This window comes from Tachyglossus aculeatus, chromosome 10 (genome assembly GCF_015852505.1).
Source record: "Tachyglossus aculeatus isolate mTacAcu1 chromosome 10, mTacAcu1.pri, whole genome shotgun sequence".
In the NCBI taxonomy this organism is placed as follows: domain Eukaryota; kingdom Metazoa; phylum Chordata; class Mammalia; order Monotremata; family Tachyglossidae; genus Tachyglossus; species Tachyglossus aculeatus.
In genome coordinates this window covers 10,258,319-10,270,364 of record NC_052075.1, presented here as the reverse complement: position 1 = coordinate 10,270,364, position 12,046 = coordinate 10,258,319, and the positions used below count along the sequence as shown (strand labels likewise).

At 40.2% G+C, this 12,046-nt stretch overlaps 1 protein-coding gene across 1 annotated transcript in view; it reads left to right on the top strand.

Moving 5' to 3' along the window:
* The window catches only part of DHX15 (DEAH-box helicase 15), a 47,628-nt gene that overhangs the window by 29,707 nt on the left and 5,875 nt on the right, over positions 1-12,046 (top strand). The window contains exons 7-11 of the mRNA XM_038753280.1: positions 3,146-3,232; positions 4,064-4,213; positions 5,198-5,306; positions 7,543-7,734; positions 10,567-10,689. Coding sequence (XP_038609208.1) covers positions 3,146-3,232; positions 4,064-4,213; positions 5,198-5,306; positions 7,543-7,734; positions 10,567-10,689 — 661 coding nt within the window. The remainder of the gene's footprint in view (positions 1-3,145; positions 3,233-4,063; positions 4,214-5,197; positions 5,307-7,542; positions 7,735-10,566; positions 10,690-12,046) is intronic.

Genomic DNA, 12,046 nt, shown 5'->3' with positions numbered 1-12,046 from the left:
AACTTTTATCTGCTTGCGCATTCTTATACTCTTCTCTCAGCACATAACAATGCAGTGTTTAAAGAGCATTTCATCCTTTATCTTTTAGATTTTTCTTACTAGCTCTTCCTTTGTTTCCCTGACTTAAACCAGCATCTTTTTTTCTTGAGTCTCTTGCTTCCACAGTTTATACAATTTTGTAAATGCACGTGTCCAGCTTTACTAGCGTTCTTCTGGGTTTGATAAACTTGAATCCTGAGAAATGCCTTTCCTAAACGAGAAGGCAGTTATTCCCCTTTGCTCCAACAGTACTCTTCATATTTTTGGACTGCCTTTTTGTCTCGATGACATCCTTCTAACTTTTTTCATTTGCTAGCCTTGTCCTGATTTGTATCTGACTTTTTTCTGTTGCTCATTCGACAGACTTTTCCGATAGCTATATCCGGGCTTGCACATTGCTCAATAAAGGGGGGAAATGGGCCTTGTGAAGATGGCTCCATAATTTTAAAGAGGCGCTTAATGACCCAAGAGCTTAAGATGGTTCAGCAGTACTGCTCGGAAGTTTAGATAGCTACTCACTTAATGTCCTTACCAGAGTGGTAGAACCCCACAAAGCACTTTGGGGAAGGAGGAACTGAACTAGTTTAATTTAAATGAGATATTGTGTTCAGCCGGTATGCAAATAAGGCAGTTGAAGCACTTGTAAGTATATGGAATTCATTACCACAGGAAGTTGTGCAGGCAGAAAATATAAGTAGCATCAAGAGGGGCTTGGGATACATTCATGGAGAAGTAGAGGAAACAGGAAAAAGTTGTAGATGTTGGGTACATCATTGGGGTTGGATAAGAGGTAATCAGTTGTATTTATCGGACACTTATGCAGAGCACTTGGGAGAATACAGTACAAAAGAGTTGGTGATCGTGTTCCCTTCCCATAATGAACTCATAGTCTAGAGGGGGGAGACAGACGTTAATATAAATAAATAAGTTACAGATGTACTTATGTGCTGGGGACTGAGGGCAAAGTGAATAAAGGGTCCAAATCCAAGCTAGTGGGAGAAGAGGAAATGAGGACTCCGTCAGGGAAGGCCTCTTGCAAGAGGTGTTTGTAATAAGGCTTTGAAGCTGGGGAGTGTGATCATCTGTTGATTATGAAGAGGGAGGTTGGTTTCAAGCCAGAGTCAGGACACGGGTGAAAGATCTGGGATGAAATAGATGAGATGGAGGTACTTTGAGTAGCTTGGCATTAGAGGAGTGAAGTGTGCGGGCTGGGTTGGAGTAGGAGATGAGAGATAAAGTAGGAAGAGGTAAGGTGATCGCTTTAAGGCCAATGGTCAGGAGTTCGTGGAGTTGGATGGGCAACCACCAGAGATTCTTGAGGAATGGAGAATCACGGACTGAATAGCTTTGTAGAAAAATGATCCAGGCAGGAGAATGAAGTATGGACTGGAGTGGGGAAGAGACAGGGGGTAGGGAGGTCAGCCAGGAGGCTGATGCAGTAATCCAGGTGGGCTAGTATAAAGAGCTTGGATTGAAGTGTTTGTGCCAAGCATTCTGTTGCTACCTTTGGAGACAGACTTCTGGGCAGGTTATGGTCAAGTGACTCCAACGAAGTGCTGATGCCATGCTGTAGTGTCTTAACCCAGCAGGTGACAGCTGTGTGACTTTGGGCAAGTCACTTCACTTCTCTGGGCCTCAGTTACCTCATCTGTAAAATGGGGATTAAGACTGTGAGCCCCCCGTGGGACGACCTGATCACCTTGTAACCTCCCCAGCGCTTAGAACAGTGCTTTGCACATAGTAAGCGCTTAATAAATGCCATTATTATTATTATTATTATTATTATTATTATATTGCTGCGGTCTTTTTGCCCACCCTAAGCCAGGTATATTTCAGGATTCCTGCCGGGATTGTCCATCTCATGCTTGCCTCAAGTGGTTACTTGGTTTGATGACCCATATGTGCAAATCTTTGCACATGCGTTACGTTGCGTGCTACAGTCCTGACCATCTGCTTGCTTACTGCATTCAGTGCTGTGGCAGGAATATGCCTGGAATGGATGAGAGTGTGAATGGTGTTGCGTCAGCCATTATAACTACCATCACTTCTTCCATGCCAGTTCTCAGCTCTTAAGTTATGTTGCCAGTTTGTACTTCCCAAGCGCTTAGTACAGTGCTCAGCACATAGTAAGCGCTCAATAAATACGATTGATGATGAAGTGTCAGGTTAAGGCTCAACTCTAATTCCCAAATGGAGCCTCCATCACCAGCATTTCATGTGGTCTCCCATTTTTTTGTGTGTGATCAGAATGGGATGCCTCAGTGCCCCCACCTTCAAACCCCGAATAGGCAAACTTGACCGTTAATGGACTGGACAGCTGTCTCTCCATATGACTGAAAACTGGGTCACATATCCTATGTGTGAATTAAAATGTTTTTCGCACATTTCATTCTTTAGCGGCTTAGTTCTGAATCGCATGAGAATCTCTTTGCCAGCAAATCTAGCAGTGAATAGCTATTAAGATTTCCTTTAGATTTCATGCTTCCAGATGAAAGGAGAAATGTTTCGACAGTAGATTTTTGCTTTTTAACCTTGCAGTTGCTCTATTTAGTATATTAATAAATGTTTTATACTTATAATTACAATTTTTGTAATATTCTCATTAAGTTGTTTTTTTAAGAATTTCATAACTGTTGACAGTATTTGCAAAGCTATTGAAGAATATCCTTACCTTGGCAGTCAGGAACTAGACACTTTCAAAACACCTCGACGTGATCCTTTGTAACATTATTGATAAACTTTTCTTAGGGTCTTGTTCATTTTTTTGAACAATTTTAAGCATGTACTTTGCAAATAAAGCAAATTGGAGACTTTTACCATCAAAGAAGTATTTGTGTTTGGATACTCATCTCTTCATTTCAAATGCACTAACTAAAGTATTGGCAATATCTCTGTGGTTACATGAAGTTACCTAGTTTCTAGAACCGAATTCTGAGATGCTTAGGTCTTTTACACAGATGCTATGTTCTATGAAAATGTTTAGGGAAAACTGTCAGCTGTTGGGAAAGCAATGTGGATGGTTATGTTACGTTTGCTTTTTTGGATATTGTACTTGATGTCTGAAGTACAGTATTTTAAATTCTGTTCCTAATTTTTTTTTTAACAGGTGGTCGTATCCACCAATATTGCTGAGACTTCTTTGACAATAGATGGTGTTGTGTTTGTGATTGACCCTGGGTTTGCAAAACAAAAGGTAAAATGTTTGATAACTAACCTGGAGATTCTGAAACTCTAAATTTTAATAATGACAACATTTTTATAAACCCTGGTCCAAAAAGACCCCTGATTTTTTCCCCTTCTGCCCAGGTAACCAAAACTAATCCCAGTAATGGACTGCAGGAATATTGCACTTCTCCAACCTTTGAACAGTGTAACTCCATTTGGGCAATCGGAAGTTAATGAAACAATGAAATTGCCTATAACACAGTGTTAAACTAACTAGAAGAATGTAATGCTTTAGACTCCTTGAAGAACTGCATTGTTGGATAGTGCAAGGCATTCTCATCTTTTCTGTGAAGAGTGCTCTGGTGACATATGACATATCAGGAGCATGTTAATTTTAAATGGGGCCCTCCCTGGCACTCCTCCACTTTGTGATGCTTGGAACTGCTTATCTATATTTCCAAATTGCAGTGACAACCCCAACTGGAAACTTTTCTAGAATCCTTGCATTTTTGATTAAATGGTGCCCATTATTTGCCTGTTTTGAAATAACAGTTCATTCTCATGTTAAAATCCTGTTGCAGCCACTAAGTTGTCATTTGTGATTTCCTTATCTTTCTCTCATTCCCACTCACTCATCTAATAGTGCCCCAAATCCTCCGGAGTATTATGACGTAGGAGAAACAGAATCAGGAGGACAGCTCATGGATAGGCAAATACACTGCCCAGATTCTGGGTTTTGGTGGGCTCCAGGAACACAAGTTGGAGATGGGTGGCTCAGAATTTTTTTTTTAATAAGAAAAATCTCACCATTCTTTACAAAAAAGTGAAAATCATCTCTCTTCTGCTTATCATTTATTAGGTGTACAATCCTCGAATTAGAGTGGAGTCACTCTTGGTGACAGCAATTAGTAAAGCTTCTGCTCAGCAAAGAGCTGGCCGTGCTGGTCGGACCAGGCCTGGAAAATGCTTTAGGCTTTATACAGAGAAAGCATATAAAACGGAAATGCAGGTAAGACTTGGAGAAACTAATCTGAGCAGCATATATGAAAAGTTTATATTTAGTACATTGAAAACGAATTCTCTTTTTCATTCTACCCTCATTGCATTGTGCCCAATTGTTTTATTGTGACTCTTTTCAAGTGCCTACCCAATTCATCTTTTATCTCTTGCACCTCTGAACTAAATTGGCAAATAATTATGGGAGCAGGGAAGCCTAAGTGGAAAGAGCACAGGTCTGAGAGGGGACCTGGATTCTAGTTCTGGTGCCACCTCATACCTGCCGTGTGAACTCGGTCAACTCACTTAAACTTCTCCATGCTTCAGTTCCCTCGTCTGCAAAATGGGGATTCAGTACTTGTTATCTCTCATACTTGGACTGTGAGCCTCGTGTGGGACCTGGTTATCTTGTATCTACTCCAGCACTTAGTACAGTGCTTGGCTCATAGCGCTCAGATGCTGCAGTTATTGTTATGAATTGGGAAGAGCTTTGTAAAAACAATGGCATAGTGGAAACTTCCAAAATACAAGTAGTGTCAAGTTGCCTGGATATTATGCACAAGAGACCTGACTTGGAAGCATAACCTCCAGGAAAATGGAAACGTGGATTTTTTTTCCCAAAATACTTGTAATAATTGGCTATTCTCTTGGAGAATAATAATAATAGATGCTGGAGTATTCCCGCCGCAGGCATACTATGTTCAGGTTCAAGTTGTTAGTTTATAATAAACCCCAGCGTGACGGTGAAATATCACCGGAATGTTCTTTAAAATGGTGAGGTCTGTCATATCTAATTTTGCTTCATGTTTTTCATTTAATTGCCCTCTTGAAAATTGTGGGAATAATCCACCATTCGATTTTTACCCCTACCGGACAAATGACTTGTGAAGCATAGCCTTAGGATGCGTACCAAACAACTGTATAAGCACTGCACTGTAGACTTCCGGCCCCTGTCATTAAGTGAAAAGAATGAGAAGGAATTGTATTTTTCTTCCAGGACAACACCTATCCTGAGATTCTGAGGTCCAATTTGGGCTCAGTCGTATTGCAGCTGAAGAAGCTTGGAATAGATGATTTGGTGCACTTTGATTTTATGGACCCTCCAGGTAAGACTGTTTTGTCCTGTGCTTTAAGAGTGAGTTTCATTCCCCTTTTCACCTACACTAGATTCCTAGTTTATTCTGCTCAAGCATGTTCATGTTAAGTGATTGGCCAGGCCCCCTCATGCTGACACACTAATCAACTCCCTCTTTTTTAAAATGGTCGCTTGTCCTCTTCCCTGCTAGTTGTGCTTATCCTCCCCTATCATGCACTACCTTTCTCACAGGTGTGTGTGACTCTAGTTAAACAGTTCCAGGTTTAACCCAGAAATCTAAATCCTTGTGAAAGCTCGTCAGAGGGAATTGAAAAAGTAAGCCTGTTACTATACCGCAGGCAAAGGACCAATGAAAGGGTGTGTGCAGGAATTCTGCAGAGCATCTTTATTAAAAAGTCCATGGATCAGCATTTTAAAAATGTGGACACAAAAATTATTCTTAAAATAACCAATGTTGAACCCAGACCATACTAGCTGAGGCACTCAGCTAGTTATATTAGTTATATTATAGTCACAGTTGTGACTACAACTGTTCTAATGAGGTCTTATCTATTACTGCCATGTTGTCAGGTAATAGAGGGGAAAAAGATGACCCAAAAATGACCCAAATATATATATATATATATATATATATATATATATATATATATATATATATATTATGTTAGTGCCTGGTTTCCTTTAGACTCTCATGTGTGATTTGCATAATTTAGTAAATACTTAAGGTAGGTAAAGAGACCTTGCTAAACTGCCCCATACCAATAAGTATAAATGTTTCAGTTGGTCAGTAAGCAAATATCCAAGTTTATCCCTTTGCTTCCCTCAGGAATCCAGGATCCAGGGGCAGAGGAGGGCTTTGGTTGGGAGGCTGGGGTGGAGCAGGATTAAGGAGGTGGGAGTAGGGGGGTGGGGGCAGGGGCGGTCCCAGAGTGCAACTGTTCTTTTTAATGAATAGTATTAGATCCTTATTTTACCCAGAAGCTTAGGTTTTCACCCCAAATTTAGGGCTAACCCTGGAAAATCCTCCCTGACATTAATTTTCTTAAGTTTTTCAAAACATTTCTCCTCCCAAGTGGGTTTGTCGATTGAAATGTTTACCAGGTAACTTAGTTGATGTGGTTCATGCATGTGATGAAGTGTCATCTACACTGTAGTTTAATAGTATCATTTGATGTAACAACTGGAAGATCTTGGGGTGATTTTATAATTGTAAATATTTCTGTTTCGGGGGATTATCTCTCCTCCCCACTTATTAAGGGATATGGAATTCCCTTGGTTAACTGGTCCCTATGATCGATTTTTACCAGAGTATGTGATTTATGGTTGGAGGTCTTGGATTGGCACTGGAGAGAAGTCTTCCAACCATTGCCACGTGGCTGAGGTGACAATGGTTTGTTTAGCTTATTTGTTTCCTTTTGCAAATACCTGAAATGGTATTGATCTTTTTAAAAAATGTGAAATATTAAAAAATTTTGCATTTTTAAAAATAGCTGATAATTGCTCTCCTAGAAAAATCATTTTTTCATCTCATAATATGGTTAACTCTTGAACACCGAGCCAGGTGGCAGCAAGAAAATGTAGGCCGAGATTTAGTGGGAGCAGAGAGTGGGCTAGTATTCAAGTGCGTTGCCCAACGTCTTTGTCCATGTGCCACTACTTCAGTGGGTCATGCTCACTGGAAATCCCCTCATGGCCAAATCTAATGAAGTTTGATGCTGCATTTGCCTCATACAGGACTATAGAGAGGTAGTGGCAGCCAGGGAAATAGGTTGTATAGGTCATTGAGTTGTGAACATTTTAATTTTCATTATTTTTTTTTTCCACCAAATGTACAAAGGTTCCATGGTTGGTACTTCAGGCCACATGAGATGACAGTCATTTCCACTGAACCAATAAAGTGCAGTTGTGCTCTGGGCTTGGGGACTTGAGGGAACATGCGGTTCTTAACTTTCTTCAGTAAAAGCTCCCATTCTGATGGACTTGTAGCAAGTTTTTGATTTGCTAACCAATTATTTAACCCACTTTGAAAAGAAATTTGAATCCTGTCCAAAACTACTCTAAAGCAAACTTTGAAATTTTATGTGATTCACTAGTTGCTGGATCCCTATAATTGAATTTGATGACAGTTTGTGTTCTGAATTTGGTCCACTGTAGAATGAAAAATGAGATTGCTTTTAATAGTTCGTACTTAGTCCCATTTTTTTCTTACTGAAGGCAGCTTGACTAATAGAGTGTTTTTCTTCCAGCTCCTGAAACTCTGATGAGAGCCCTAGAGCTTTTGAATTATCTAGCAGCTTTGAATGATGATGGAGATCTGACTGAATTGGGATCCATGATGGCAGAATTTCCTCTGGATCCGCAGCTCGCTAAAATGGTTATTGCAAGTTGTGACTACAACTGTTCTAATGAGGTCCTATCTATTACTGCCATGTTGTCAGGTAATAGAGGGAAAAAGATGACCAAAAAATGGCCCAGATCTCCAGTTTGGGTGGACTTTACGTATTTTCCACAAATACGATAGAATTCAATGTATATTTTGAAAAAGAGTTAATTTTGCTCTCTCCAAAGACCTCATGAATAAAATTATTTGCTTATTTTGAAGAAAAAAAATCTTCAAACTGACGCAGTATTTGCAAAAGTAAAGGAATTCAATGTGCATGAAGCAGATAGTAAAATAATTGGCTTTCTGGAATGTAGGTAAAAGTGACTAATGGATTTAAAAATATACAAGCATTCCATGCCAGTGAAACAAAAACATCAATTAAAGAATTGTTGCTTGTGACTCTAAAAGAGTATTAGTTGTGATTAGTAGTTTTTGGTCTTAAATTTAAGAGTTTATTTTAAATGGTTTTCTTTACACGATTAGAAAATAGCTATTCTTTCCATTAGAAATGTTTTAATTTGAAGTCTAATTTAAATCCAGTAAATAGAATGCTATATTTAATAAGTCCATCTAGAAAAGAATGCCAATTAACTAAAGTTTTGAAAGCGGTAACGAAAGAATATCAGGAAAATGAATGTTCTTTAACTGAGGCTGTTCTGCATAGCTAAATATTGCTGTTGCAGTAGTAGAATTGGGTTGTTTTTTTTGTAGAAAACTCACATTGGGATGAAAGCCTAGTGTAAAAATAAGACAAGAAACAAGGGAGCTTCACTGTACACAGCTTCAGTTGTTGAGGGGACTCAACCCTAGTCAACGACTGCACCAGGTTTCAGTTGGGTCTGGTAATCAGGTTATTGTTATATAAGTTTAAGACCTACAAAAGATCGATAACGTAAATATGATAGTTTCCTGATTACTCTTCTTTTGTGAAATGGTTTAAAATGTTCTAGGCTAGTGTCAGACTTACAGCTTCAGATTAGGTTTGTGGCATATTGATGATAAATTTTTCCTATGCAAGAACTAGCTAAAATGGTTTTTTTTTCCAGTTATGATTGATCAGACTCAGAGCAGATGGGCAGGGCAGAATCTAATTATTTTCACTAAATTGTAGCCTTAAATGCAGAGGTGGTGGTAGGTTGGTGTCTGCCTTTCCTGTGACTGTTAGGTTTTCCCCAGCTCTCTCCACCCCAAGATTTATTTTAAAGCTTATTAGAAGTATCCATAATCCTTAAGGAAGATGGTCATGTGGATTTAGTTGAATTTTTTCAATAATTCATCCCCTCTCTATCCAGTTTAGTAACAGAGGTTTGGCTTGATGTGATGGTGTTCTAGTGATATTATGCATCACACTTTGGGAATCATAAAGTGTGAGTTTACCCGGAGCGATCCATAGACAGGGCATTTGGAATAAAACTCACAAAGAGAAAGGGACCATTGAACACGAGTTGCTTTGCAAACTTGTTATGCCTTCCTTTCCATTAATTGTTTTTTTTAAGGTCTGCCTTACGTTGAAAGAGCAAGATACTTATTTTTTTTAGCTGCTATTTTGCAGACGTCCACCAATATTGTAAAAAGAGACCCGGCATCCTTGAATTTTCCTACATCCGTTATGAATTTGCTTGCTTTCAATATGTTAAGCCAGACCTCTAACTTTCATAATTTACCATGAATGCTTTTTTATATTCTTTCCTTTGGCTATTTGACATTTTTCAAAAAGGAGAGAGGTTGTGGGATAGATTAATTTGATATTATATTTAATCTATAGGTCTCTGAGACCCATTAACATCTGAATGGAGTAGTTTTGGTTCTTGCAGTGCCGTGGGTTTAAAGGCTCTACTTTGTAAAAATGTGTTCAAAAAGTCCCAGGTTGTTAAGTAATACAGTTTCATTTTCATATATTGCTCTGAATATGGAAGTGCTAAAGTGTTTTAAGAAAAGTTGTATTTTTAAAAATGCAGTGGATACTTTGTAACGATTTTTATAGCCTTGTGAAGTTAAGGGTTTAAACCTAATTAGTGCTGGGGTAATTTATGTGAATCTGCTGACCCTCGGATCACAAGAGTACTGCCTGTGCACACTGGATGAACGATCCAACGATCCACTTTTCTAACACTAACTGCCGGCTTAGTTTTTTGGGGTTTGGTTTGAAACATTATTAGGGAAAAAGCTACATTTGCTGCTCCCATTTCAAGGGGGAACTCTGAGGATTTCCCCACCAGCCGTCTCAGTTGACTTTAAGAATTTGCAAAACAGGGCGGTTTAACCTTCCACCACTACTGCCACCACCAGTACCTAGGATTTCTTAATATTTTCTCGTTCGTATATGCTTCCGCGTACCGGTGATTATAGTAATACCCACCAGTGCTGACACCAACACTTTTTTGAGTATTTTAATTGTTGCGGCAGACTAGTTGCAGGGATGTTTTCAGGCACTGTAACGGTGAGTTGTATTTTGTGGGGTGTTTTTTTTTTTTCTCTCCCCCTTTTCCCTTCCCCCCCGCCCCCCGCAGTGGGCTGCATCTTGGAAAAGGTGCTCTCTTCACCAGAACACTGGTTAATGGTAGAGCTGTCAGCCTTGGTCTTTGAACTAAGTTCTGTCGAGCCCCAGCAATCTTGATGGCCTTCAGAGTAGTCATTTGGATGCCTACTTTTAATTGTAGTCCAAATAATCAGGTGCTCTGTAGCTTTGAAACCCTCTTGTCTTCCAGATGTGGTTAGGTGTTGATGTTCCAAATCAAGGTAGTAAACAGTCCAAGATGCAGTTGGAGGCCATCCTGCCCTGCCCTATGCTCTGTGAACTGACCTAGCTAGGCCTTGTTCCTCTATCTGTGAATGCGTGACTCATCGATATGGGCGTTTGTGTTGGGCCCATACCAACCTTGTTTAGTCCCACAGTGCTTTGTTCGCCCCACGGAGGCCAAGAAAGCCGCGGATGAAGCCAAGATGAGGTTTGCCCACATAGATGGAGATCATCTGACACTCCTGAATGTCTACCACGCTTTTAAACAAAGTAAGTGTTTTCTGTTGGTGAAACCTTGTCAGAAACGTTCCATATCCTTTCGCATGTCTCGTTGATTCAGTGTGTGGTGGTCAGGTGACTGGCACAAGTATAACTTAGATGAGCTTTTTAAAAACAGCTTTGAGTGAAGTCATTGGCTCCAGCCGCAGCAGCTGTCAGGGACAGGGATTGCAGATTGCTTGGGACATGTGTGGCTATGTTAGTCTGGGTTGTGGTTTCTCTGTACCTCCTGCTAGTGGCTTGTAAAATATTGGAGTTCTAAAGGTATCGTCAATCGTATTTATTGAGCGCTTACTGTGCAGAGCACTGTACTAAGCGCTTGGGAAGTACAAGTTGGCAACATATAGAGACTGTCCCTACCCAACAGTGGGCTCACAGTCTAGAAGGGGGAGACAGAGAACAAAACAAAACATATTAACAAAATAAAATAGAATAGATATGTACAAGTAAAATAGAGTAATAAATACGTACAGACATATATACAGGTGCTGTGGGGAAAGGAAGGAGGTAAGGTGGGGGGGATGGAGAGGGGGAGGAGGAAGCTTCATGCAGAAGCATCCTTTCCTGGTGCTTCCGGCTACACGTGGATAATTCTGATTTTTCACCCGGAGGTTGGTGTTAGGAGACTCTTAGGGTGACTTCTCTTTGCCCTTAGATTTTCTGGCTCTAACCTTAGAGGGCACCATTCAGCCATTTGTCCCCGACCATTTTGAAATCAGACTTGCAGAGATGTTGCCTCCAGCCAGTCCTGAAAGCAGCCTCGTGTCTGCTGAAGAAGAGGGACTAGAACCATCCCTGGGTTAAGCCCACTGGGGACAATTGCCTCTGAACAATTGCCGCTGCATTTAGTCCGGGAAGCCCCTGCCCACTACTAACTCAGATTGAGGGCTTTGACCTCTTCTTCCCTTCGTGTCCTCTCTCCCGCACTTGGTGAAGGAAAGAAGCTGAAGTGTGTGTGGTTTCTTTCTTTGTCTTGGTATTTGACTGGATTTCTCTTGTTCATTTATAGGCATGCATCCACAACACTATTCAGGGGCTTAAAATGTAGAGCATAGAGTTTTCTTTAGCAAGTACAGTGTACTTTCCCAAATTGGAATTTCAAATTCCATTTCCCTTTTGGGCCACTAAACCCATTCCTTATTTTTTGACCTTCCTCTTGCCTTCTATCTCCACTGCCTAAATAGCAGAACTACTAATTTGTTCCCTCTGACCCGCAGCATCGTTTTATGGCTCCAGCAGGTGGTGAATTTTTCCATTTCCTTACTAGTACCTCTTCAGTCTCTCGCTATCACTACTGCAGAAGTGTTCATTTTTCACTTTGGTCATTCTCTGGCTTTAAAGTTGCTAC